This window comes from Microcebus murinus, chromosome 14 (assembly GCF_040939455.1).
Source record: "Microcebus murinus isolate Inina chromosome 14, M.murinus_Inina_mat1.0, whole genome shotgun sequence".
NCBI classification, from domain to species: Eukaryota; Metazoa; Chordata; class Mammalia; order Primates; family Cheirogaleidae; genus Microcebus; species Microcebus murinus.
The window spans coordinates 54,476,041-54,503,500 of NC_134117.1; the positions used below are offsets into that span (position 1 = coordinate 54,476,041).

Here is a 27,460-nt window from a genome sequence, read left to right on the forward strand (position 1 = left end):
TCAGTGAGCCCGAGACAGGCCCCTGCGGCTATCTGGAATCACCTCAAAGTGGCCTGCCCCCAGCCTGAGGATGAAGCTGGGCCTGGCTGGAGGTCCAGGACCCCACCAGGCCTTTCCTGGGCTCCCCTGCTGGTCGTGTCACAGAGCCTGGGGCAGGACTGGGCCTCCCACAGGCTGTGGAGCCTCTGCCGGCCGCCCCAGCAGACACCAGGCCTCTGAGCATTCTGTGGGTCTGTGGCAAAGACCAGGGTTCTGGAAAGAGAAAAGACTCTGCAGTGGCGGAGGGGAAGGTGTCCTGACCCTGGGAATGTGTGTGTCCAGTGGGGCGAATGACTGTCCCAGTTTGTGTGGGTCTGAGGAGTTTCTGGGGACCTGGGACCGCTAATGCTAACCAGGAGAGTCCTGTGCAAGTCAGGACGTTGGTGCTGTGCCCTAGAGCGAGGGCAGGTGTGGGGGGCCTGGTGTCACCTACTCAGGGCTGGGGGACCAAGGGCATCGCTGCGTCCGCCTCACAGGAGGAGCTCTGGGGCTGGAGTGGAAAAGGCCCAGAGCTCTGGGCTGGCTGGGAGACCCCTGGAGCCAGCTTGGTGGGGGCAGCTGCCCTTGCTAAAGCCAGGGAAGGGTGGGGGAGCCTGCCCAGCGCAGGGCTGGGTGGAAGGGGGCGCAGAGGCTGGGGATGAGGGGAGCCACCTGGGAACAGTAAGAAATTATGCCAAGAGCACAGGGTTTGCATCAGGCAAGCTTGGTCCCGGGCCCACTTACTGTTGGTGCCACAGTGTGCCCAGTTGTAAACTGGGAAGAGAGGTACCTGTCTGCCTGCCCCGGACACTGGAGTGAGGAATCTGAGAGAATGAACGCCTGGGCAGCAGGCAGGCCGCGCCGGGGCTCGCCGGTTGGCTGGGGACCCCCTGCCCGGCTGACAACCTGCATGCGGCACTCTCGGCTGGCCAGGGAAGTGGACAGAGGATGCCTCTGCCCTCCTGTCCATCCCGATCAGGGCCTGCTGCCGCCTCCTTTGGGACGACACGACATGGCTCCTGGCCCTGAGGCCTGCCCTCTGGGGTCAGGTCAGGGGAGCTGTGACTGAGGCCCCGGCCTTGAAAGGGGCGTCCCACCGGGCCTCTGTCCCCATCATCCTCGGGGTGTTGGCTCTTTTTCCACTGCCCTGGGTTCCATGGTCCAGGCAGTGGCTCTGATGCCACCGAGCTGGGTGACCTCAGCAAATCACTTCTCTTTTCTGAGCCTCGGTTTCCTCATTGGTAAAACTGTGGGGTTGGATTAGGACTCTGGCCTTTAAGTATTTATTTTGGTAGTGAAGCCCCTTCTTCAATGAAAGTTCTAATTGCACAAAAGGAAAGAGATAACAGTGGGTGATCGAAGCAGCTCGCTCACCAAGATCAAGGAGCTAAATAAATAAATAAGAACCCTCTCGCCTCTCACTCCTGCACCCTTGGGGGCCCAAGGGCTCCAGGCACACAGTTCGATAACCCCTCTTCACAGCCTGCTGTCTCTAACCCTGCATTATTTGTGCCTCGAGGACAAGGATGTTGTCCTTGTTTCCCTCTCCAGGCAGCCCAGTAATTAGACCCCTAGCCCAGCACTCACTGGCACCGTCTATCCTGTGTTGAAATCTCCGGATTCTCTCACTACCACCAGTTCCTGCTGACACTGAGGTCTGTCTTGGTCCCTGTTATGCAGAGGTCAGTGGGGACACAGGCTCGTACAGGGCCGAAAGCGTCTGTGCAACAGCTAACCTGTGGGGCCCTCCTAGGCTTGCGAAGGACTTCCATGTATCTCGTCCCATGTCCCCCGTCAGCCTGCAGGACAGGGATGAGATGTCCATTTGTCAGATGAGGAAGGTGGCTCAGGGACCTTAGGAGAGCAGCTCAAGATCCCCCAGTGGATGCAGAGCTGGGCGCCCAGCCAGGAGCCCTGGTCTTTTTCTTGGAGTCGCAGTGGGGGCACCTGGCCCACACCCATGTCTCTCTGGCTCGTCCCCAGGTTGCTGCACCTGCAGGCACCACTGGCCAAGAGAGGAGACATGAGTCGATAAGGGAGGCAGAAAAGGGGAACTCTCCTCCTGCAGAGCCAGGGGCATATTTTGCTAGCTAACCGAGAATGCAGGCACCTTCTGGCTCCAGTTAGTGTGGGGCCGGCCCTGGGCGGGGCGGGCAGAGAGAGGAGGGAAGGGGGGGGGCTGGCCCTTGGAAGCTGGCACTGCACAAACAGGTACGGGAGGAGGCGAGGGCCAGGCAGCTGACCAGGGTAGCCCTGGTGCCTGCACTGACATCAGCAGTGTCCTGTGGGGGGGACGTGTAGTTGTCCCGCAGTCTTCTCTGGCTCTCACCACAATAGGGTGGGGGGTTGGGAGGAGCCAGAGGCTCGATGCCCGCTCCATGTGTCCCTCCCAGCTGCTGGGCTGGAAATGGGAGCCAAGTCAACAGTTCCTTGAATTGTGTTACAGCCCGGGCCGCCCTGGCTCCAGAGCTAATAATATGGGCAGATGTAGGTCACGCAACTTGATCCTCTGGCTCGGATCCCACCCCGCCGCGTGAAGTCCAGGCTGGCAGTGAGCATGTGGTCCTGAAAGCAGAGCCCTGGGCTTGGGGTCCCAGGTGGGGCTGAGTCCGGGAAGGACACTAGCCCCTGGCTTGGTCTGTTTGTACAAAGCCTGCCTGGGTCAGACTATCAGCCCAGGACGTGCGCAGCCTCACCACCTGTAAACTCAGAGGCTGACATCCTTAGTGACTGACCCTGTGAGGTCTGTGGGATGATGGTAATCATAAGATTTTATAAGTAAATAACACAAATGAGAAGTGCTTCCTTCCACTAGCGTGTCCTAGTGTAGCTGAGGCTAGAACCCTAATCTCTGGACTTAGTGCTCAGAGCTTCAGCACCAAGAAGGGACCAGAGGGAGACTGAGGTCCAGACATGCACAGAGAGGCAGCCCTGAGCACCAGCGGTGGCCTTGCGAGGCCTGTGGTTTGCAGCCTGAAACCACTGACACAACTGCCACCTGTATGGCACTTGCAGTGGTGGTGGCAGGGGCTGTTTGACGTATGGTTGAAAGCAAAATTCAGGGTCCATGATGCCATCTTCAGCACGCAGGGCCATGAGATGGCAGCCAGCAGGTGGCAAAGCCTGCCGGAGGCCTGAGGCTTGTGGTGAGGGCAGCACCAGGGCAGCCAGGGACAGGACTGGGTCTGACTCCAGGAGTGGGTGGCGTCATCGGGCAGAGGCCCGAGCACTGGGGACAGCATCCTCTTCTACCCCTCGGGGAGGTGACCTCTGCGGACAGTAGTCAGTGGTCCCCCCCGACCACCATTTTCGATTCTCACATTGGCCCCTGGTGCACTTGTCCTCACGCAGGGACAGGAGACATGGGTGTTTACAGCAGGACTCTGCCTCCCCCAGGAGGTGGGGAAAAGGAGAAAGGCCCCAGGCAGTGTTTGTCCCACGAGAGACCTGTGAGCGCGCAGCTGGGCGCTGGTCTTCTCGCCTGGCTGGGCTCAGCTTGGCCTGCTGGCCCCGGGCCTGCGCGCTCTAAGATCTGGGAGAAGAGTCTGGTCCAGTGTGCAGGTTTATGGCTGCAAAGCAGCCCACAGGGTGACGCTGGGCAGAGGAGGTGGTGAGCCTGAGAAAGCTGTGGAGGGACAGCCACAACCGGCCATCCAGACAAGTGACTCAGTGCCGAGGGGGCCTCTTCCTTCCTTCAGCTCCTCCATGGGGGCCCCACGGTGCCCAGGCCCTGGGGCTGCAGCCTGAGCAAGACTGAAACTCCCCTGCCTCTCCAGAGGGGGGGACCTTTGTCCTTGAACTTTGTCCTTGAACTACACAAGTATCACCAGAATTGCAATGGGAGGGCCGTAAAGGCCAGGCCAGACCTCCCTGAGGAGGCCGTGGGAGGCTGGGCCCCTGAGGGTGAGAGGAGTTAGCTGTGCATTGGGGTGTCGGGGCCGTCAGTGTGGCGGAGGATTAGGGGGGCCAGGCCAGCATGGCAGGGAAGGGGGAGGAGGCTCCAGTAGGCAGTGGAGTCAGAGCCAGGAAAAGGACCTCACCAAGGGTGACACGGTCAGGGGAGTGTTTTCGGGGACTGTCAGCATGAGGGGAGGAGGCCTGGCCTGGCTGAGCCCTCACTTCTTCCCTGCGGCCCCCCCTTCCCCACCTGCACAGGGAGACGGCCAGCAATCTCTCGTGCTGCTCAGGCACCTGTCCCTTGGGCCTCCTCATTCGTGTCCAATAGGAAAATGAGAACAATGCAGGTGAGGTGGGGGGCGCTGCCAGCCAGAGGCCCGGAAGGCCCTGGCCTGACCTCTTGCCCCTACCAGCACCAGCTCCCCTGGGAACTCACCCTGTGCTCCCCAGGGAAAATCTAGCTACAGTCTGAGCCGATGCCCTCCCTGGAGACTTTGTTTAGACCCACTTGGTGGAGGGAGGGTGGGGTGAGCAAGGTGTGGCAGTGAGGCACACCCTCCCCTGTTTGAGCAAAGCCCCTGGGGTCCTAGAGTGTGCCTCCCCCTGTCCTGCCTGGGCCCTGACCTTTATTTCCTGCCCAACCGGCTGTGGTAGGGACAGAAGGTCCAGGCCCTGGCCCAAGGGAAACATGTCTTTATGAGGGTCTGCGGGGAGGTGTGTGTGGGGTAACAGCTCTTTCTGCTCCACCCCCACCACCCCGGTGGCTCCCTTGGCCTTATAGAGCTGCGGCCTTCCTGAGGGCAGCTGAATGCATGACCCTGAGTGGACAGGGTACAGCCTGGCGTATAGAAGCTCAGGGTCTTTCATTCACTCCTGGGGAAGTAGGTGTGACTGGCACGATGACAGTTATAGATTGGGGACCTGGCCTACGCATTGTTCCCTGAATGCATTCCCTCCAGTGCTTTCCCACCTCCAAGCCTCTGCTCACACTGTTCCCTCTGCCTGGAGCACCCACTCGACCCCCAGCGCTGCCGCACGCCCACCTCCCTCACTAAGGCCGGCTCCTTTGTCGAGTCCCCAGCCAGGGCCCTCACACCTGCCCCACTCCCAGGGTTTCTGCCAACCTTCTGCGCACTGGGCTCTGTTCCTTTTATCCTGCTTTCCCGGAGTCCCTCATGGGCAGTCCACATCTCAGCCACCTTCGTGGTTTCACTGCCCGGAGTGGGACTGGACACCCAGTCAGTGCTCTGTTAATCTTTGTCCACTGGGGACAAATAGCAAACACGTGAGTGGAGCTTACTGTGTACCAGGCACTGTTTTAAGTTTTATATGTGATAACTCTTTTACCTCTCATAACCACCCAATGAGGTAGGTATTTCTGTTACTCTCATTTTGCAGATAAGGACATTTGAGGCAGAGGCAGGGTAAGTGATGTAAGAGAGCAAATAATGGCTCCCTCTACCTTTCTAGGTTCTTTGCCTGGGCTAGGAATTAAATGGACATATAAACTGAACAACAGGAGAAAAACTACATTTATAATAATTACATATGTAGACAGAGGAGCCCCATGAAATATGGCACTCCAAGAGGGGTGACATCCTGAGCTAAGAAAAAAAGAGGGACTTAGGGCTTGGGGGGGCAGGTGGCAACACAGGAGGGTGAGGGGAGGAAGTGTGTGGTGAGTAAAGGTTGTCTGGTTATGTAGATAAAACATCTCAGGTAACAGGCCTGGCACGATGACTCACACCTGTAATCCTAGCACTCTGGGAGGCTGAGGCGGGAGGATGGCTTGAGGTCAGAAGTGCTAGACCAGCTTGAGCAAGACCCTGAAACCCCATCTCTATCAAAATAGAAAAAATTAGCCGGGTGTCACATGGTGCGCACCTGTAGTCCCAGCTACTCAGGAGGCTGAGGCAGGAGGATCGCTTGAGCCCAGGAGTTGGAGGTTGAGTGAGCTATGATGACACCACTGCGTTCAACCCGGGGTGACAGAGTGAGACCCTAAGAACAAAAACAAAAACCAAAAAGCCCAAAAAGGTCACCCGGCCAGTAAATGTCCAAGTCAGGATCCAGCCCAGGCATCTGGGCTGTGGGGTCCACACTGAGGACACTCAGCAACCAGTGTGCCACCTGCCTCCTGGGATGCTGCTGCCTCAGGGACGTCCTGTACAGCATGGGGGACACCTCTGTCACCGTCAGGAGAGACACCAACTCAAATGGGCAGCTTATCCCTCACCCAAGCTCCTCAGACCAAGTCCCACTGTCCTTGGTGTGGCCTTTCCACCCCCCTGGACTCGGGAAGTCCCCTGCACACTTACTTGGCACAAGAGGGTTTGATCTCCTGAGCACAGTAATCTGGGTTCAGCAAGTGCTTGCAAAACAGTCACTTTGCTACACAGGCCCCAAAGACAGGAACAGCTTCTTGAAGACCCTTGGCTGTCACCTTTCCTCCCCCAAGCCTGTTTCCTGCTCTGGGAAATGGGCCAACTTGCTCATGTCACATGGTGTGACATCTGGTAGGGATTCTGAGTTGCTTCTGAATCAACACTGTGTCAACAGTCTATTTGCCCGAGTCTTGGCATTGTGCTGTGCCTGCTCTAGACGGCCAGGTGACTTTGTCTGGGCGACTTGGGGTGGGGATGAGGTTACAGTCAGGCTGGGGTGTGTGCTCCTTGCCCCCTGAAGCAGACTTGGGAGCAGCCTGGGACAAGGAGATAAGCTGGGAGAGACTAGTGGCTCATTTTGCCACCAGACAGTGGGGGTGGGGGTGGTACTTGTCAAAGCCTCTTTTTGGCCTCAGTGTGTCCCACCCCTTCTGGCTCACTGCCACCAAGCTGTGCAGTGAGGGCAGAGGGATGAGGTGGGGAAAGGGGGGCGCCCAGCAACGCCTCTGCCAACTGCAGCTAACAAGTGGCAGCTCATAGACAGGGCAGGGCTGTGGTGACCCCGGGCGGGGGCAGCCAATGAGCTCCCGGGCTGCGGTGGCACCACCGGGCAGCCCGCCTGTCTTTGGCTGGCGCAGCAGCGGGAGGGGCCTCGGGCCGCCAGTCAGGGCTGCCGGGCCCTGTCTCCGGGAGGCCTGGGCAGATCTGCCGCTCCATTCACCGGGAGCCCGATCAGCTGCCACATTTTCAACTTTTCCGACCTCCTGGGGTGGGGGGGCTGTGGGGGGAGCGCCGGGAGGATGGCTGGGAGGACGGTGCAGCCAGAGATGGAAACAAACTCGGAAACAACTTGGGGAATTTTCCCCAGGATCTGGACCCAGAGTGGGCTGGAGAGCACTGGGAATGTCTGGCTCAGGTACAGAGCAGGCCACGGAGCAATCAGGTGGAGGGACATGGGGAAGCAGAGGTGGCAGTCATGGCCCAGGTGTCCACCCAGGACTGGCATCAAGGACCCGAGTCCTGGCCTGCTCAGGTCCTGCACACCTGTAGCCACGAGAGCCCCTTTCCCTTTGCCTGGAGTCAGTCCTGGAACAGCACTTGTGACCTAAGTAGCTGTCAACTGGGAATAGGGTGAGGGGGAAAGTTAGGCTTGTCACCAAGAACTCCTTGTGGCATGGGCAGTGTCAGTAGCAACAGGTGCTTGTGCACCCCCAACCCCCAGCCTCCCTGCTCAACGCAGACCCACCACGGCCAGTCACATAATAAACATATATTTATAGATGTACAATTTCAGAATTCTAATTCAAGAAATACAGCTTCTCGGGGGATCCTTTAGGATCTATGTTCTTATTGCACATGGCTCAGCCCATCTAGGGACGTCTACCAAGACCAGACAGTTGGGATGGTGGGGGCAGAGCACCAGGGCCACCGCGAGGGCACTCTGGCCCGCGTCCAGTTCTTATGATCTCTCTGGGCTGGAGTGGCCGCTTCATTGCAGGGTGGGACCTTGTTTAAAAACCAGATTTGACATTTCCTTACCAAACTTCCTTTCCCAGCAAGAATCCTATTTGTTGGGGGATTTTTAAAAAAAGAGTAAAGAGAAATTCTGGGAGGATAGTTATCACCTCCAGGCGGGAAAGAGTAAGGCTTTGGAAGACAGCAGGCTCAATGACACACCCACCGCCTCAGGAAAAAATGGTAATTCCAAAAGGCCCAGTATAAACTGTGGGAATAAATAAAACCTCCCTCCCTGCCCTGGCAGCAACTGTTGTTTTGCGAAAAATCCTCATTGGAAGGTGAGGGTTGGAAACTATTCCGGTTCCTATGTATCCTTTGTCCAAAGTGCGAGAGGAGGCCGGTGGAGTCGAGTCCGTGGAGGGTGAAGACAGAGGCGCCCACAGGCACTGACTTTTCTTCAGGGGCCGGGCTGCCGCCCTGCGGTCCGGGGCACCACTGGCTGACTCTCGGAGGAAGAGCCTTCTGGAGTCCTTGACGCACAATTTAGGGAAACCCAGTGGCAATGATGGAGCTGTGCCCTGTGGCACCTATAAGGCAAAACCCTCTTAGGGGCTAGGGGCGGGGAAGTGGTTAGGTAGGACCTGGCCCCTGGCTCCGAGCCCTGCCATTCTGTGGGCAGGAGGCTGGAGGGCTCCTGGGTGCCAGGACAGAGAGGCCACCTGAGCTGGCTGAAGGAGAGGGGCAGCCTGAGTGGGTGGTCTCGCTCCAGCAGGTCCCATGGGGGGTGCTCTGCCTCGACTCAATACTGACCTGGCACCTGCCCCTGGGGTACCTTTCTCCCTCCACAGCCTGCTCCTCTCCAGCTTGCCCTGACACCTGGCGGCCTCTCCGATTCAGACCATCATGATTACCGCTGCCTTCACAGACAGGCTGGGGCGCAGGGGGGATGTTAAAAGCACATGACTTGACTTTCCTTACGCTGTCAGCTACAGCTAATGTCTAGCTTTTGAAGAACTAGGTTGCCTTCCCCAAATACGCCTCATTTTCTACAACATGGAAGAAAGCTAAACAACTTAACCAATCCCTGCATAGTTCAAAAAGTAGACTCTCTCCATATATATCTTTATATATGCCTATTTACATATAAATAGATATATATATGCATACACGCATCTATAAATTACATTCTGTGGAGAGTTCTCTTTCCTCCTCCTCTCTGTCCTTGGCCAACGCCTCTGGCTTCCCCTGAGAGGTGACTGGTGGTGGCTCTCGGGAGGGGGAGGAAAGGCAGTTGGGCAACCCCCTCCCCCAACCCTTCCCACAGACACTTGCTGCAAGTTTTACATTCTACTTTCGTTGCCATGGTTTCTGTATCCTAGGAGAGAGCCGATGCGGAGCCTCTGCCAGCCTCGGGAGGGAGGGAAGCAGCCCCGTGGCAGGTTTTCTGTCTGTCCTAAGAGCTTTCTGCATTTACTGGGTGAGAGAGAGGGCAGTTGTGCTGCGGTCAGCCTCCAATTCCATTTTAATTTTTTTTCTTTGTATGTCTTTTCTTAAATATACAGTCCATCACCTTGGCTCAGTGCTTGTCACCAAAAATTCTCCAGGGATTTCATAGTCTGGGGAGGAGAGTGGCAACAGTTAGCCTGACAGTCAGGAGGCACCAGCGCCTCTAGCTCAGCCCCCGCGCACCAGCAGACCTCCTCCTCGCCAAGGCAGCGCTGGGCTGCTTGCCCGACCCCCGCCGCCCCTCAGGCAGTCGGCAGTGCTGCACTGGGGCGCGGGCAAGCGGCCTCAAAGCAGAGGCTGCAGCTGGATCCAGGCCGAAAGGACACAGGCGCAGAGAACCTTCACCGGCTCTGCCCACGCTCCTCTGGGCTTGGTCCAAGTTGTCCCCTCTGGCGAATGCTGGGAACAGAGCCCACTACCCCCACATGCAGGGCCGAAGGAGGTGGCAAGCCTGCTACCAGCAACTCTCATTTTCCCCCACCCTTCTACGCTGAGTGGCTGCATCTGACCCCGAACTCATGACCTTCTGTTCCCTTGCTCAGACCACAGGCGAGGTGTCTGGGCAGGGCCGGATGCCTGTGGCTTCCAGGCTGCCAGGTGCAGCAGTGTCTCAGGGCCCCGGGGCGGGGAGCAGTCAGGGCACACTAGCCTCTCTTGCCTCTGAGCCTGTCAGCTCCCGCCCACTGTCAGGCTGCCCACTTATCTTGCTCGACTTCCTCCTGCCTGGAAGGACAGAGGAGGAGGAAGGCTCTTGGCACCCCCTGCTCCCACATGGTTTTTCCAGGTATGGGACAGGCAGTGCGTGTGGGGCTCTTAGGCTCAGTAATATTTAATATTTGGTGGCCTAAATACCAGGGCACAGACAACAGTCTGCTGTACTTGGGAAAGGGCCATGGTGACTTGATGGCTGGAGTGGACTAAGGATCCAGGAGTGGCCCTCAGCAATCGCCCTGGGCTCCTGCTCTGCCTGGCTCTTGGATACTCCATAGCCCCAGAGCCAGGGAGCAGAGTAGAGCAGTGAGTGGAGAGTGTCACCAGAGGGCTCAAACAGACCTCAGTTTCCAAGTAGGCCCCAGAGCTGCCCCATCTCTGGAGGGTGGAAGCCAGGCTGGGGACAATAGTCTTTGCCACAATACCAGGTTTCTGCCCTTTCTCCTTCCCTCCCTCCTCTGCCTCATGACCAGGGCCAAAGCTGCCAGGAGTTGCAGGGTGAAGGCAGCCCTGGCTCGTACTTGGACCTTGGTGGCGTGGCAGGCCCAGGACTATCCATGCAGGGAGGCCTGCACCTCTGACAGTCGGCTACAGCTTGGGGTGCCCATCTTCTGTGCTTTGTGGTACATATCTGTGTCGCCAAAGTAGCGGGCCCGGTACAGCAAGCCTTCCTCTGCAAAGCAACGGGACAGGATTAGGGCATACCCAGTACCTCCCGAAGCCTGCTAGGAAGCCTGCCTGGGCCTGTGGGGGAGGAAGAAGGCTGCTTGGGCCCAGGAGCTCGGGCAGAGCTGGCCTCACACTCGGGTAGATGCTCGGAGAGCCAAGACTATGGTCCCAATGTGGGAGAGGGATGGCAGAGGCCCCTTTCTCTAGAGTGTGGGTGAGGCTGGCCAAGGTGAGAACCCGTCATCCTGGTCAGACGTCCCCGGGGCCGATCCAGATACACAATCAGTGGGCAGAGATCTGCTCCAATCCGTCTCTACATACTTACCTCTGGCAGCCAAACGACAGGCTGATTGCCGTGATTTACAGGAACCTGAAGGAAATCACCAGGTGGCCCCTGGCTCCCAGCCCCAGGGAACACAGGAGTGGAGCCCAGCTCTTGGCTCGGAGGTGGCTGGCACAGGGCACTGTCAGGTGCCAGGCCCTCAAAGCACTGGGTGAGCAGGGCTTTCTCCTTTCCCTGCTCTCAAGCTTTGTCCCTGGCCACCCCCCTAAAACACACACACTCACACACACACACACACACACACTCACACACACACACACTCACTCTGCTGCTTTTCCTTCCAGCAGTTGTTTCGGAGGTTAGCGATGTAATCATCTTCCACGTTTCGTTCCACCGTTTTGAGGCTGGAGCCTGTGTACTCCTCAGAGAAGGTGTCTGCCACGTAGTAGACGACGCTCAGGTGGTCAGTGACTCGCCTGTGGACGTGGCCCACTGACCTGGGTGAAATATACAAGGCACAAAGTGGGCCTTAGCCCCTAGGCCCAGGGCAGCTGTAGGGATGATGGGGTCCCATGACAGGAGGTGCCATACAGGCCACAGGAGTAGGTGGCTCCCTTCTAATATAGGGCAGAAGCTCGCACACTACCCAAAATGAGGGTCTCCAGAAAAGGCAGCGTCCCTCCTACACAAGGGGCCCAGACTGTGGCAAGCCTTTCCTTTAGGCTCTCTGTTTACGTCGTTGACCTGGGGCCTTGGGAGAAGTACCTTTCTGAGGAGAGGCCCTGGCCTTGGGAAGTGAGGGACCCAGGAGGGAGTCTGGGCTCTGCCTTCTGTGCCTTCATTTCCCCCACTAATCCCCTAAGCTAATCGTTGCCGAGGCCGGCCTGCCTATCTAGGAGCTCCCAGTCTAGAGTTAAGAGGCTTATGAACAGAATGACAGGAAGGATTCCAAGGACTTGTATCCTTCCAGCTCCAATCACAGGCTCTGCAGGCTGTGGGTAGAGCCTCAGCACCCAGACAGGAGTCAATGCTCCCGTGGGGGGACAGCCCCTGCCTCACCCCACTGCTGCCTGTCATCTTTCCAGCTGCAGGACAAACGGCTGGCATCTCACCAAGGGCCTGGCTGCTGCGGGGCCAGTGGACCAACTCTGCCCCCTGCTGGCCGAGAAGGATCCTGCTGTGCTCCCAGGGGGAGGCAGGCTGCTTGGTGGGCACAGAGGGCTTCCACCCATAGCAGCTGAACACCCGCTACGGACTCGATACTGTGCCAGGTGCTGGAAATATTAATAAATGGGGGAGCCTTAAAGGGTCACATAACTTGTCCAAGTCCACTACTGGCAATCACAACCAAGTATGCATTCAACAAATATTGTTTGAGTATTTCTAATGAGCCAGACATTTTATATGTATTACTCATTAGTTTTCACAAGCAGGTAGATGTTATTATTCCCACTTTATAGATGAGGAATCCAAGGTTATGTAACTTGTAAGGTCACACAGTTTCTTAGTGGAGAAGTTGGGATTCAAAGCTGCCCTTATTCTGACTCTAGAGCCCCTGTTCTTCCCATGGTCTCACGGACCCCAACCAGAATTGAAGAGCAGAGGCTCTTAATTCGGGGTCAGCAGGTAAGATGGGGTGGAGAGGGAGTCACAAAGCCCCTGAGATCATATGCAAAGCCATGTGCACATGCACTGTTCCAGGGAAAAGGTCTGTAGCTTTCACTGCATTCTCTTAGTGGGTCATGGTCCTAAAAAGCTTAAGAACTTCAGCTCGACAGAGAAAGTACATTTTCTCGATTCTAAGCCAGCTTTCTGCCTTATGATAGAGAACCTGCTGGATCAGGTTGGGAAGAAAGGCCCCTGAAGCGAGATGAGATTCCCAAGCCCCTTGTGGGCCCACTGCCCACCCTGCCCAGCTGCAGGTACTCACGGCCTCGGGCTCAGACTGTAGGGTGGACTGGAGACCATAAGCTGGCTGAGAGCTGACACGAGGATCAGGATGAGGATGGGCATCAGCTGCACAAACACCCCTAGCCCGCCCTAGAGGGAAGAGCCAATGGTCACCTAGCCGGATCTGGGTGGAGTGTGGCATCTGCCACTACTGCCACCAGCTCTACAGTACAATGGAGCCTGGGTGGCTGTGACACCATGCTCTGCCATCCCCTCCCACATGACCCCAAAATACAGATGCTTCTCCACTGCCAACTTCCCCGGACAAAAACAAGGCAGCAGCTGGTGTTAAATGCAGGAGGGGGCAAGGTACCTGCGTTTACTTATGGAAGAAAACCAAAAAAATCAGCAAAAGTGGCTGCCACCTGCTGGAGCTGGAAGGAGGCTTGCACTAAATACATCTTTTTTGAATTTTGAACCATACAAATGTTATTACCAATTTAAAAATTACCTATTAAAAATACATTTATTCACTGTGTGATAATTTGTGATTTTAAAAACTTTTCTGTATGTTAAATACAAAATAAAAGTTAAAAAAAATGAATAAACATTGTTGGAGCAAATGTAACCCCCCCTCTGTCTGCCAGGATTTAATAAAATGCTCTGCAATTGTCCACAATATTTTAATTTCAGCCAGCTAGCTGTTCTTCGATGTGTGGCATCTATAATGTGTGGCATATATAACTGAAGCATTGTCTAGTTATAGCTTTTGTATGCTTTTTTTTTTTTTTTTTGAGAGAGTGTTACTCTGTTGCCTGGGCTAGAGTGCTGTGGCGTCAGCCTAGCTCACAGCAACCTCAAACTCCTGGGCTCAAGTGATCCTTCTGCCTCAGCCTCCCGAGCAGCTGGGACTACAGGCAGGTGCCACCATGCCCCGCTAATTTTTTCTATATATTTTTAGTTGGCCAATTAATTTCTTTCTATTTTTAGTAGAGACGAGGTCTCATTCTTGCTCAGGCTGGTTTCAAACTCCTAACCTTGAGTGATCTCCCGCCTTGGACTCCCAGAGTTCTAGGATTACAGTGAGCCACCACGCCTGGCTGTATGCATTTTTTTAAAAGTGCCAAAAAGCAAGAAGAATCAGCACCCATGTCGTCACCCTTTACAATTCTCTCATGAAGTTTAATTTTCCACTGCTTGTAAAATGTCATTTTGGTTTTAGGACTGAATGGCCTGCACAATTCACACTTAAGCCCGTCTGCAAGTGGAGAAGCCTCTGCATGACGTTCCCAACAGAGGCCAGCAAACCCCCGACTTCTGTGGGCACCGTGGAGTGTGGCTCCCTCTGGTGTCACTCAGCAGAATGGCAAGGGGGAGGCCAAGATGGCTCCTTGGATGAGCTCTGAGGACACTGCCCTCCCCAGATCAAACACGTGGGATGTAACTCCCTCCTCCAGGCCCCGCACCCAGGGGTGGGCTTAGTGCCCTCCCCCTGCTCTTCCTCACTCACGTCACCCTGGTTCTCCCTGCGGTCCTGCCTTTGCTGGTAGGTATAGCGCATGCGGCCGTTGCTGTAGACATGGACATTACCTGGGGGCAGAGGGAGTGAGTCAGGAGCTGGGGCTGCTGGGAAAGGGAGAGGCTGGGCGCGCAGTCCCCACTGTCACCCCCAGGGAGACCTGGCTGTGGGGAGGACGGGGGACTTACTAGAAGGGAAGCCACCTCCAAAGAACATGTTGAAGAGGTCTTCAGGGGAGATGTCAGCCTCAAAGCCACGGTGGAAGTCCCCATGCCCATGGCCGTGCCGGGCTGCCTGGCTCTTGTCGTCACCGAATTGGTCATACTGCTTCCTTTTCTCCGGGTTGCTAAGAACTGCGTATGCTGTGCCAATGGCTGGAAAGGAGGCGGAAGGGTCGGGCCTGAGGATGCGGGGTGTGGGCCGAGTGCTCGCGTTTTTCAGGTACTCAAGTGGTGCTTTAGGAAGCGGGGCCCTTGGGACTGGTGGAAGCTTGGCTGCCCGGCCAGCGTGGGGAGGAGGGTGCGCAGGAAGAGCCCTGCGTGAGTCTGGGCAGCCTGGCTGGGTGGAGGGTTCACACTCAGACCCCTCCCTCTGCTCGTCCAACTAGTCACAGCGATGTTGAGCTTTCTCTGCGAGCCCGGCTCTTCCGGGCATTATCTCATCTACTCATAGCAGCAACCCTACCTCTATTTACCAGTGACACAACGGAGGCTCCCAGAGGGTAAGTGACTTGCCACATTATGTAGCTCTGATGTTACAGAGCCGGACTCAAGCCCAACTGGGTCTTGCTTCAAGTTTTCTCTCTGACTTTAAGAAAACCACCAAAACCCCCTTTCCTCATTCCTCTCTCTTGAGGTGCCCGATGGCGTTGGGTGTCCCTCCTGGAGGTTACATAATCTTGAAGGCATAGTATGACACAGAAGCCAAATAACACACGGTATCCTCACTGTAAACTGGAAAGCAGCAGGGACTGCAGGGAAAGGCCAGTCCCGGGGTTCTGGTCCAGACTCCTCCACTGCTGGTGATGTGGCCGGGGTGTGTCCTCCCCTCCCTGGGGTCCAGGCCCCAGCTGCTGTTTCCTACCTGGGCCTGAAGCCTCCCCACCGGAGCTCCCTGGGCAGGAAGTCTGTGCTCCAAAGGACCCCAGGTCCTGGCCTCCTCAGTCTCTCGCTCCTTCTCCTTAAGCTGCCCACTCTCTGAGCACAGGGCGCAAGCTGCATCTGCTGCACAGCCTGCAAGCCCTGGGCACAAGGAGGGAAGAACCGCCTCCTCCTCTTCCTCTTCTGACAAAGCCCCAGATTGGCATGTCAGTACTTGTTGGGGAAGTTTGCAGGCAGAAGTCAGGGTTGGAGAAAAATCAACCATGGCTGCTTGGCCTCCCTGCTCCTTCTAGGGCAGGCCCCTGGGAGACCACACCAGGGATGGGGTTTGCTCTGCCACAGGCTCTACCCCTGGCTATGGTCACAGCCCCAGTGCTGCACAGCCTGGCCAGGTCAGGTAGGGCTAGTTACCATGCCATCTCCCAAGGAGGTGGACCAAGTGGAAAATAGAGAGACATCTAGAGGATAAGTGTAGTACCTGGCAACACAGTGCTGGCACAAGGTCAGGATGCCTGTACGCCTGATAGCTTCAATGACAATATAAATGAATGAAGAGCACCTTGTGATTTCAGCCAGAATGGAAGTACCCATCCCAGAACCAAAGGGTTCAGAGACGAAAAAGACTACCATGTTCCCCACTGCAGGTGCATGCATGGGGGGGGACACAGCTGTAGGTGCTGGTACTAAGGAGGCCACCAGAGGCCAGAGGCCCCTGGCCTGGGGACACCCCACCCCTCAGCAGGGAAACTGTTACCCTGGTGGGAAGCTACAAGATGCCAGGATGGGGAAGTACACACAAGTGAGTCACTATCCCTGCGTGACCTTGGAGAAGCCACTAGAACTTTCTTGCCTTAGCATACCCACTGCAACCCCAGGGAACAAGGAAGAAGGGGAGGTGGGAGTGGTGCTGTTTGAGCTCTGACAGACTCTCCGTGGCAAGGGGTGGCCACTAGGACCTTATTCCCAGGAAGCAGTCTCTGAGCCTGTGGAACTTGGGCCTGACACCACTTCCTTCTGCCCCTCAGTTCCTGGGAAAGCTGTCTTCACCCCTTATTTCCCCCAAGGCCAGGAGATGAAAATACCAAAATGCCAGGGAACCGAGCCAGCTTACCTTTGAAAGCTTCGGTGGCGCCAGGAGCATGGTTCTTGTCTGGGTGGAATTTGAGGGCCAGTTTGCGGTAGGCCTTCTTCAGGTCCTCATCGGAGGCCCCTCTGCTCACCCCCAGGATCTCGTAGTAATCTTTACATTGCTTGACCCTGAAGAAGGAGAAGAGCATGGTGGTGTGGCAGGCACTGAACAGGCAGTGTGGGGGCCATGGCCCTGGGCAGGCTGCAGGGGGATTAGCAGGGCATGGTGGACAACTCCTCCGGGTCAGCCATCTGACCTCTGGGACAAGGGAGCCACTGTAAGCTCCAACTGCGATGGGCAGCTGGGCAGGGCCCACTGGAAACACCGAGGATACATTTAGGATTTCAGAGGGGGCAGCTGCTGCTTTTTGCCAGGCCAGTGTCCATCTCCCTTCTGCTAACAGTTCCCTCACTGGAGGCAACCTCGGAAGGGCTGCCCGGCTCGTGCGCTGGCTCGCGCGCTGGCTCGCGCCTGCAATCCCAGCTCTCTGGGAGGATGAAGCAGGAGGATCACTTGACCTGGGGAGCTGGAGACCAGCCTGGGCAATATATTGAGACCCCATCTCTACAAAAAATAAAAAAAATTAGCTGGGCGTGGTGGTGTGCGCCTGTAGTCCCAACTACCTGGGAAGCTAAGTCAGGAGGATCGCTTGAGTCCAAGAGTTCAAGATTACAGTGAGCTATGACTGCGACACTGCACTCTAGCCTGGGCGACAGAGCGAGACCTTGTCTCTTAAAAAAAGAAAACCAAAATTGTCAATGTCTATCACGCGAGGGCAGGTGAGTCCCAAGCTCAGCCAACTGTACTCTCCCCTGGCAGTCTGAGTCTTGAGGGGGTAACATAAAGGCCAGAAATGGCAGGTGTCTGTTTCCCCCAACCACAAGGCCCTGAAGAGACCCTGGTTCTCTTCCATCAATTCTTATTCTCTGGGTCCTTGGAGACCCCCTGGTTCTTGGCCTTTTCTAGGCCTTTCCAACCTCTCATAAATCCGTTTCTACTGCCTACAACTCACAGGCTTGACAAATCAAACCCCTGCCTGGCCAGAGAAGTGCAAATCTGGCTTATGCTTTACGGCCAACTACAGCCATGCTCAGTCACATGGAGGCTGACTCCAGTCCTGAAGCCTCCCCGGAAATAGGAGCATGACCTGGGGGCATTCCTGAGGCCAGTGAGGGTGGGATGCCTTGGGAGAAATGAGAGATGGGAATGTCTCATCCTGACAAGGCTTGGCAGGGAGCTGCTCTGGGCAGGGCCTGCCCACAGCCTCAGAGAGAGAATTCTGCCTTCTGTCTCCACTCTGCCCCACACAGCCTCTGGTCTGAAAGGGTCTTTGTTGAGGGCGGGGCGTGGGTTGGGGGAGAATCTGGAGGGGAGACCAGTGGCCATCTCCATCTGATAAACAGAGATGTATAGGGAGGCCTGCGGCCCGCCTGGCCGGCGGCAGAGGAAGCCGGCAGAGCCAGCGTTTCTGGCCCCTGCTGCGGGTTGTCTTGGCCAAAGGGGTAGCAGAGCCCTGGTCCCCACGCTGTATTGTCAGGCCTTGTGGGAAATAATAAGGTCCTAGGGGGCATTCCACCTCCCAAGACCCTCCTCCCAGGGCCCGATCCAGAGCACGGACAGATGTGCCATGGAGGACACACCGCAGGAAACCTTGTCTAGACTTCCCCGACGTCCCCGGCTCTGGCCCCTGCCCACCCGGCCCAGCCTTCTACCTTTTCACAGCTGCCACTTGTTCTGCTGTGTAGCCTTTGGTGCTCTCTCCTCCTCCAGCTTCACCGTTGGCCGAGGGGGCGTCGGTCCCACCTGCCTTCCTGTGGGTGGCATGGGTTGCGTCTGTGGGTTGGGGTTGGTCACCAGCAGTCTGTGGTTTCTGGCTGAGGGACTCGATCAGGGCTGTGCAAGGCAAGGAAACTATTCAAGGCTCTTGCTCCGGCAGGGCTGCGTGCCCTGGCCAAGGGCCTCCACATCCCTCTAGTGTCCCTTCCCAGCAAGTCACTCGCTCCTTCCCTGACCTGGGCCTGTGGGCATTAGGACTCAGGACTAGGCAGGGTATAGGTCATTTTTAAAAATACAAACAATATTAATTTTAGTAATAAAAATTAACAATAAATCCACATAATCATGGATAAATCTGTAGTAATTCCCTTATTTTTCAGATAGTACATTTATATATACATCTCTTTCCTTAATAAATTTTGGCAGAATTTTCATACTCTAATAGTCTTTTGAAAAAGCACACTGGGTTTTATTAATAAACCCTGTAGTATTTGATTTAGAGTTCATTAAATACTACTTTGTTAGTTCTTTCAATGTATTTGTTTAGTTTTACTAAACTCTTTTTCTTTCATGAATCCATTTTTTCCCCTACTGAACTCATTCAAATCTGTGTACTTCTCTCTTTGCAGTGCACCACATTCTGAATACCCAAAATATTCAATCCACTGCTCTAGCCCCTGTTGTTGTTATTTTTTATCATTGGTTTTAAAAATGTTTTAATACCACCAGGCATGTTGGCTCACACCTTTAATCCCAGCACTTTAGGAGGCTGAGGTAGGAGGATCACTTGAGCCCAGGAGTTGGAGGCTGCACTAAGCTATGATGGCGCCACTGCACTCCAGCTTGGGTGACAGGGCAAGACACTGTCTCTTAAAAAATAAAAAAGGTTTTAATATTAAATCATTATTAGTATAAAACTAATAATACATTGCTAGCAAGGTAATATTAATTTTAATACTTTGCTTCCTAGTTTAAAAATTTGGGGCTGTTTTAACATAATTGATATTTCTTTTTAGTTCAGGATAAGAGAGTTTTTTATTGTGTTAAAAAACTCATAAAATTTACTAGTTAATAATCATTTTTAGGCATACAATAGTGTTATATAGGGTATAGGTTATTTTTAAACTCAGCATAAAAACAAACCATTAAACCAGTTTTTTAAAATACAAAGTAGTGAGTTCAACAAACTCAACACGCTGTCAGCTAAGATGGGCAAAGCACTCTGCGATGGGGACCCCACTTAGTAGGACCCCCTGATGCAGGTGGCATTGGTCCGAGAGGTCTCCGGGAGGCCTTTGGTTAGCTGTAAAGAGGAACAGGGGAAATGAGTTTGCCCAAGATGGCCAGAGATGGCATGAGACTCAGGAAAATATCAGCTGTTCTCACTACTTGCTATTTTTTACATTTTTTCAAATGGCTGGCCATGTCAAATGTTTTACGGGGCATTAGCTGTCACCCTCAGACAGGATCACAGCTATTCAAATGCAAGGCACTGGTTCCCGCTGACTCAATGATGAAGGGTCCAAATTTCTGGCAGAAGACCCTGCTGCCTACTTATTCCAGGCACAAAACTAATTCTCAGAAACCCCAGTCATACCTGGGACACAGTGCCCTGGGTAGTGCAATCCCGAAGCCTTTGCAGGCTCGTGGGAAAACAGGTATCTGGACAGCAGTACAGCCTGAACTGGCCCCAGCTCCCTTCCAACAAGCCAGGTGCCTGCTGCCAGGTGCCTGCTGGCCTCAAGGCACTGTGCCAGGTGTCAGACACCCCTCTACTGCAACACACCTCGGTCTCGCCCAAGGGCCATGGGGTAGGGCTTGCTGGGAACAGAGCACTGGGGCTCCAGTGGATCACCGTGCCCTGGCCACTGCTCCTTCATTGCAGAAAGCTTGCATGACCTTGCTGAGTCTTCAGATGGGAAATCTAAACACAGCTGAGCTTGCCTCACATGAGGGAGGAGGAGGGTCTCCTGTAGCAAACCCTGAGAGGGGGCTTGGAGAGGAGCAAGGCGATGATCGTTTCTATTACTGAGTGCTCACTATGTGTCAGGCAGCCACCAGCACGGTGCTCTACACAGATGAGCTCATTTATCATCACAGCAGCCTCAGAAGGTAGGTCTCGGTACCTATCCCCATTATAGGAAGAAGGTGCCATGGCAGACCGCTGCCCATGGCTGCACAGCTGGTTAAGTGGCAGAGCTGTGTTTGAACCCCAGGATGTCCAGCTCCAGGGTCCATGATCTTAACTATGCTGCTATCCTGGACCACACATGTGTGACGGTGTCGGGGGGCGGGGTCCTGCCAGCAAAGTCACTCCAAGTATAGAAGAGACATTAAATTTAGAAAGACCCATATTCAAATCTCAGCTTTGCTACTTCCTAGCAATTTGACCCTGGCTGATCTATGAAATCTCTCACAATGGTGGTAGTATGAGGATGAAATGAGACAATGTGTGCTCAAAATGAGGCTGTGCGTGGTGGCTCACGCCTGTAATCCTAGCACTTTGGGAGGCCGAGGTGGGAGAATCACTTGAGCCCAGGAGTTCCAGACTGCGATGAGTGAGCTATGATCACTGCTCTTCAACCTGGGCAACATAGCGAGACCATCTCTTAAAAAAAAAGAGAATAGCTGCTAATATCACAACCTAGACTGATGAGGTGGTGGCCACAGGAGCACAGCTGGCCTGGGAGGTGAGGGGACCACGGCAGGGGGTGGGCTGGCGAGACGGAGGGCTGGCTGGTGGGGGTGCTCTATGGCTCAGGAAGGTCAAAGTCTAGGTGCTCAGCAGGCTCTCTGGGCCCAGTTGTAACCATGAGGTTTCAGGCCATTCCAGACACCAAGTCCATGCCAGGGACACAGGGAATGGCAAGGAAGAATGAGGAGATGCTGGTTAAGAGGGGACAGAGGGAAGAGCTGGTTTGCTGGTTTCCTAGGGCTTTTAAAGAAGTTGTTTATTTTGGTTTCCCTGGAAGCTCCAGTGGTCGAGGCTGAGCCTGACATGTCCTAAGAGCAAAATAACCAGATATTCAACTGCCATAGATAAGCAGGAGTTACAGCAGGGAGACAGGATGGGCTCTCTCCAGGACCTCTCAGGGAAGCTGCGCAAGCTTTTCAAGGCAAGTACATAGAGTCAGCCACTCTGATTTCCCTACACTGCAGAAAGCAAGCCCAAAAGGGAAGGGATGTGCTCCAGGCCACACAGCAGGCTCCTGCTTGAGCTGGATATTAGATTTCTGGTTGCTGGTGGGTAGGTCTCTCCTGCAGCCTGGACAGCCCCTCAGCCAGGCCTGTGGGATGTGACCACCTCATCCTGACTCGCTGTTACATCCCTCATGGCACAGTGGCTGACAAACAATGTCACAAAAGGAGATAAAACAGCTTAATGTCACCCTGGCTCTGTAAAGAGAAGGGGAATGGATGGAAAGGAACACAGCTGGGGTGGAGAGGTGGCAGGTGAGGCAGAGCTGAGAGGATTTCTATAGTCAAAGCCACCAAGGGCTGCCCTTCCCCAAATCCAGACTAGAGAGTCAGGCTGCCCGACTGGTTCAAACCTGGCTCTGCCACTGGCTAGCAGGGTCATCTGGGACAAGGTAACTTAGCTTCTCTATGCAAAATTGTATCTCCCTTGTAAGGCTGTAAAGAGTAAATAAGTGAATGCACGGAAAGAACTCAGCATGGCACCTAGCAAGTATTAAGTGTTATCTGTGACTGATACTTTTGTTATTATGTAAGTAGTTGAGTCTCCAGGCTCTATGTACCTGTATTGCACAAAGTGAATCAGGGAATGGAGGCCAGAGTGGGGAAAGAGCCTGGGATTGGAGATGGACAGTTCTGAATCCTTTGCTGATTAGCCATGTGGTCCTGTCAGGTTATCTAATTCTCACAGTGGTGCTCTGAGGGCTCATTCAGTGAGGGAGTCTCTCTGAACCTGTTCTGGTTCAGGGGGCTGCCTGATTTGAGGAGAGAAAAAAACAAAAAAGACTCAAGGAAATAAAGTGAATGGAAGGGGTTGAGTGCACAGTGGGGCTCATGAGGGTTGCCTGACTTGAACGAATGGCCCCATCCCAGACCTCACCAGCACTCTCATTCCTGGGCCCTGAATGCCAAAATCCCTCAGCAGCTAATCCTCCCTTCTCTTGTGGGCTAGCCTTCCCAGCTTGCCTTCCTGACTTAGCCTGGACCCCAGAGCCAGCCCTTTCCTAGAACCTCAGCTGTCTGAGCAACAAGGACCCTTAGAGACTATCCAGGCCAACCCTCTCTTTGTATGCCAGGGAAACGGAGGCCTGCAGATGTTCTCACGAGCTCCCTGGAAAACCTGTTACCTTCCACCATTATTGCCTCAGCCAAAGCCAGTGGCTACCAGGCTGCCAGGTGCTGGACAGAAACTCCCAGAAAGGGACTGACTGGCGTTCTACCACCCCTATTCTGTGACCTCCCAGCTTAGGGCCCAGCTAGTTTATCTGTCCAGCACTCAGTGGATTTCTGTCCCACCTCCTGCAGCAGGCCTTTCAAGTCCTCTCACCTCCTTTTTGCTGGGAAGGCCAATAGTGTGAGGTCCCTCAACCCTTCAAAGTGGCTCTGAGCCTCCCCTCACTCCGACCCACCCTCTACCTGTCCTGCTTTTTTTTTGAGACAGAGACTCACTTTGTTGCCTGGGCTAGAGTGGTGTGGCGTCAGCCTAGCTCACAGCAACCTCAAATTCCTGGGCTCAAATGATCCTTCTGCCTTAGCCTCCCGAGTAGTTGGGACTACAGGCATGCGCCACCATGCTCAGCTAATTTTTTGTATATATATTTTAGTTGGCCAATTAATTTCTATTTATAGTAGAGATGGGGTCTCGTTCTTGCTCAGGCTGGTTTCAAACTCCTGACCTTGAGGGATCCGCCCGCCTCAGCCTCCCAGAGTGTTAGGATTACAGGCGTGAGCCACCGTGCCCGGCCCTTCTGCTTCTTTAAGATCATCCTCCACCCATGCTCTTCATCCTTCCCCTTTCATCTCTCAATTTGTCCTTTTCCCATGTGGCCCCTGCAGCATCTGACAGTGCTGCTCACCACCTGCTGACACCTCTCCATGGCTACCTGGCCGCTGCGCTCTTCTGGGACTGCCTTTTCCTGTTGCTACCTCTCTCTCTGTTCCTGTGCCTTTGCCCACTGGCTCAGGGCAGGTGTGGCCCACGGTTGTGCCTCCAGCAACCACGTGTTCCACACTTTCCCACAGTGGCCTCAGCCACATACACCTCCAACGAACTCCATCAAACTTATGACACAGACTTTCCTTTGGCACTTGGAGCTCTCTCCTCAGCTCCAAGTTGTGGCTCCTTGCCAATGTCCCATTGGCATCTCCCGCTCTGCTCATCTTGTCCCACCCCTCTTCCTCAGCCTGGTTCCTTATCGTGCCATCTCAGGCACCCATAACTTCTGACCTACTCAAGACAATTGTCTCCCAACTGGTTTCCTGCCTTGAGTTTCTCTTCCCTCTCACTGACCCTTCATGCTGTTCTCTTTCAAGAACAGTACCCCTACCTTATTCCTGCTATCAAAACTTCAATGGTCTCCTCACTAACTACAGAATAAAGTGAAAATATTGTGGCCTGGCTGAGAAGGATTTCTATAAACTGGCCCCATTTTACTTTCTAATCTTAATCCTCTCTGTATTACAAATAACCACCTCCATTGCCTCTAAATCTTGCTACACTCAATCTCCTCCCCCAAACCGTTCATAGCGTCTGGCCTCCATGTCTTTTCCCAAGCCTCACACTGCTCCAAAGCTCAGTTCAAATGCTACCTCCTGTCTTATGTCTTACTCCCCAAAGCCTTCCCCCACCGTGATTTAACATTATTTTTACACCCTTGCTACAGCACTCACTATACTGCTTATAATTTTTTTTTTTTTAGAAACAGGGTCTTGCTATGTTGCCCAGGCTGGACTTGAACTTCTCAAACTCCTGCCTCCCAGGTTGCTGGGACTACAGGTACAAGCTACTGCACCCAGCTAACACTCCTTATAATTTAATGTTCAGGAAATTATCCTCCACGCTCACAGGCTGTGAACCCATGGCTGATGGGGGCAGGCTTTCATGCCCATCCTTAAGTCCTCAATCTAACACTGGGCTTAATTTTGTCCAATCACTGTTATCTTCTGCCTTTTAATATATTTTTTTATAAGTTTGTCTCCTTCACTAGATTGTAAGCTCTTTCAGGTGAGGGATCACATTTTAGCAATCCTGCTATACTACTTAAAATCAGAGGACTTTCAAACAAAATAAAACAACAAAGGTCTTCAACAAAAGTTTGTTGCACTGAATGAGCATCTGGAATTGGTGCAAATCCAAAGCAGCCAGTGTAGACAACCACCTAGTATTTTTTAACCAAGACATTTCCCTGTCCCCAGCCTAAACTAACCTCAGGTCCTTGTCAGCTCAGTGCAGGGCTGCAGATGGCACAAGGTGAAGTATAGACAGATGCATGAGGCATACACAGGCTTTCCAGAAGACCACAAATATGACCAGTATGCAGCAGGTGACTCTTCTGCCGGAGCATATTCCAGTGCCTGAGCCCAAGGAGGATACCCATCCATGCTCCTGAACTGGCACAGGAGCCATTTCTGCTGATGGGAACATCCCATAGGCCCTGTTGTTCCCATCCTTCCTTGGCTGCTTGTTCCTGAGCCCCCAGCAACATCAGAGTCAGACAGAATTTTGAAAGCTGGAGGGCCAACACCCCACCACACTCCCCACTTACACAGAATGTGAGTTATTTTACAGGGAAGCTCCTTGAGCAGGTTACCTCAGGAGTCCTGGCAAATACAAACTAAAACCCTCTCCAAGAACAGGCAAACAGGCCAAAGATCAACCTGCAAAGTCAGGAGGGAGGAAAGTTCAGGCATTCCAGGCTACCTCCTCCACCAGTGTTCCTCCTTTTCAATTTCATGTGGGTAGGATGGTTAGGAGGCTGGCTGCCACTGTTTAATTTCATTTCTTTCCTTTAATAAACATTTATAGAGTTACAGGAGTTTCTATCTTCTAGCTGTGTAGTCCTGGGCAAGTCCCTTATCTCTGAGAGGTTTCCTCATCTATAGAACAAAGATAATAATCTTTGCTCTGCCTCTCACAGGGCAGGCTCATGTGAGAATGTGCAGGTGAATAAGCTTTCTAGACCGAAAAGGCCTATGAGTATTCCTGTTATTCACATTATCTGCATCAACCCTCTAATCTTCCACATAAGGAAATCGAAGTTCAGAAAGGTTGCATGGTAGCAGTCTGGCCAAGACCCCGGTCTTCTGAGTGCCTGTTACGTTCACAGGCACAAATCTTGTGTCCTCTCCTCCAGCTTGTATTAACAGAGTACTTCTCTGAAAACTTAGGTTAAAGGAAAAAAAAAAGGGTTGCTGGGAAAAGCGAGGTGGTAAGTAGTAAGTTGTCTTTGACAACCTCAGTATTTCCTCCCTGGTTTGGGACCTTTCAGCGCAGGGCCGCTCAGCAGCCTGGTGCTTATCAGCCTTAGCAGTCCCTGTGACCAGCCACTGATGGCTCCTGGGGCTTAGGTGGTTTGTGGGTGGCTGACATTGGCATCTCCAACAAGACCGTCCATTCCGAATCTCATCAGCCGGTGAAAAGGCTACAGCAGGGAGTGAGGAGCTCGGTCTCAGGACAGACCGTAAAATGTGGTGGAGCGGAGTGGGTAAAAAGGCAGGCTCTCATTTTGGGAGGGTGGTCCTTGACCCTCGCTTGGAGACGTGGGAGGGAGTAGAGATATGGAGGGGGGGCCTTTCCAGGGCGGCCGAAGGTCGGAAGTCTTCCCCTCTCCAGGACCCATTCTGTCCCGCAGAGGAGTTATGTTTATTTTCCTAAACTATAATATTCCTCAGGCCGGTAACTGGCCCTGGGCCACCGAATGGCCCCTTGGGAAAAGTAGTTCTATTTTGCTTCCAGGTAAGTTCCCTTCGCCCCGTCTGCCAGCTCGTCTCATTCTCGGAAACCTCAAATCCCAGGGGGTTCCACAAGCACCCCGAAGGCTGAAGTCCCGGTCTCCTCCGTCTTAAGGTGTCCAGCATCCCGCAGAGGCGTGGGAGGGAAAGACTACACCTCCCAGCAGCCACCGCGCGTCTCAGTGCGCAGGCGTAGCCGCGCCTCGCCACCCCTCCCCCTCCTCCAACTGCTCCCATCGGTCCGTTCCCGTATTCCCCCCACCAGTCTTAATGTCCCCGTCTCTCCGGCACTTCTCACTCACCGCGAACTCGCGGTGTCGGGTACAGCCGCTGTGCCTTCTCCAGGAAGCGGAGCGCCCGGTCGGGCTGGTTGCTCTGGATGGCCTTGAGGGCGATGCTAATACAGCGCTCGGCTTCATCCTTGTTGGATTCCATGGCGGAACCAGAGCGCGGAACCAGGGAGGGGGAGGCCGGGCGAGCGAAGGGCTGCGCCGCCGGCGCGTCGCGGGGCAGGCCGGCGCAGAATGATGACACAGACCCTCCGCCCCTCCTTTTCCGAGAGGAGGGAGATTCGAGCGAGGGCGGAAGCGCTACCGTATGTCATCTAAGAGACGGACGTCTGGCTTAGGTGTCAATAATGAGGCATGTCAATATTTGCCTCGTGTTCTGGAGGTCTTAGAGTTGAGTATACTTACACGTTGTTGCTAGTAACTCTATACGTTTGAGATGAAGGTCATTTATTCGTTGAATACATATCGAATACCTCCTATTTGTCAGGCACAGTTATACGAGGGGGATACAGTGGTGAACATAACAAAGCCTCTGCTCTCATGGAGCTTGCATTCTAGTGTGTAAGGGTTGGGGAGACCTTCAGTAAACAGATACATTCAGATAGTGATAAACGCTATGAAGAAAAATAATGAAGAATAATAGGGATTAGAGAGTGGGGACCGCTATTTTAAATAGCTTGATAAAGAAACTCTCATAAGTTATTTTTAAAAAATTGCAATAGATTTAGGGGGGCAAATGTTTTTTGTTACACGGATGAATGGAGTAATCCTGAGACCAGGATTTTCAATGTACCCATCACCAGAATAGTGTGCATTGTACTTTATAGGTAGATTTTTACCCTTAAGACCCTCCCAGCCACCCCTCTTCTTAATTTTCAATGTCTGTTATGCTGCTTTATGACCA

The 27,460-nt window shown here is 53.9% G+C and overlaps 1 protein-coding gene across 3 annotated transcripts; it reads right to left on the reverse strand.

The window, feature by feature from the left end:
- Nucleotides 1-7,554: 7,554 nt before the first annotated feature.
- On the reverse strand, nucleotides 7,555-26,789 carry DNAJB12 (DnaJ heat shock protein family (Hsp40) member B12). 3 transcript variants are annotated; one of them, XM_012762549.2, is made up of 9 exons: nucleotides 26,569-26,789; nucleotides 18,277-18,457; nucleotides 16,547-16,692; nucleotides 14,524-14,709; nucleotides 14,327-14,406; nucleotides 12,857-12,966; nucleotides 11,251-11,423; nucleotides 10,550-10,647; nucleotides 7,555-9,373 (listed from the first exon to the last, which is right to left on the reverse strand). In XM_012762549.2, the coding sequence occupies exons 1-9, from the start codon at nucleotides 26,699-26,701 to the stop codon at nucleotides 9,344-9,346; spliced, it is 1,137 nt and encodes a 378-aa protein (XP_012618003.1). In that variant the 5' UTR covers nucleotides 26,702-26,789; the 3' UTR covers nucleotides 7,555-9,343. The 3 variants fall into 3 exon arrangements, with proteins under 3 accessions (XP_012618003.1, XP_012618005.1, XP_012618004.1); XM_012762551.3 differs by having other exon boundaries at nucleotides 10,502-10,647; XM_012762550.3 differs by having other exon boundaries at nucleotides 10,496-10,647.
- Between the last annotated feature and the right edge of the window lie 671 nt (nucleotides 26,790-27,460).

Excerpts from the sequence above, each read along its gene's own strand:
- DNAJB12 (XM_012762549.2), bottom strand. The coding sequence starts at position 26,701 with ATGGAATCCAACAAGGATGAAGCCGAGCGCTGTATTAGCATCGCCCTC. Across the intron at positions 12,967-14,326 it reads GCAGGGAGAACCAGGGTGAC|GGCGGGCTAGGGGTGTTTGT; the intron begins GTGAGTGAGGAA and ends TCTTCCCTCTAG. Across the intron at positions 9,374-10,549 it reads GCTGTAGCCGACTGTCAGAG|ACTATGAAATCCCTGGAGAA; the intron begins GTGCAGGCCTCC and ends TCTCCTCCCCAG.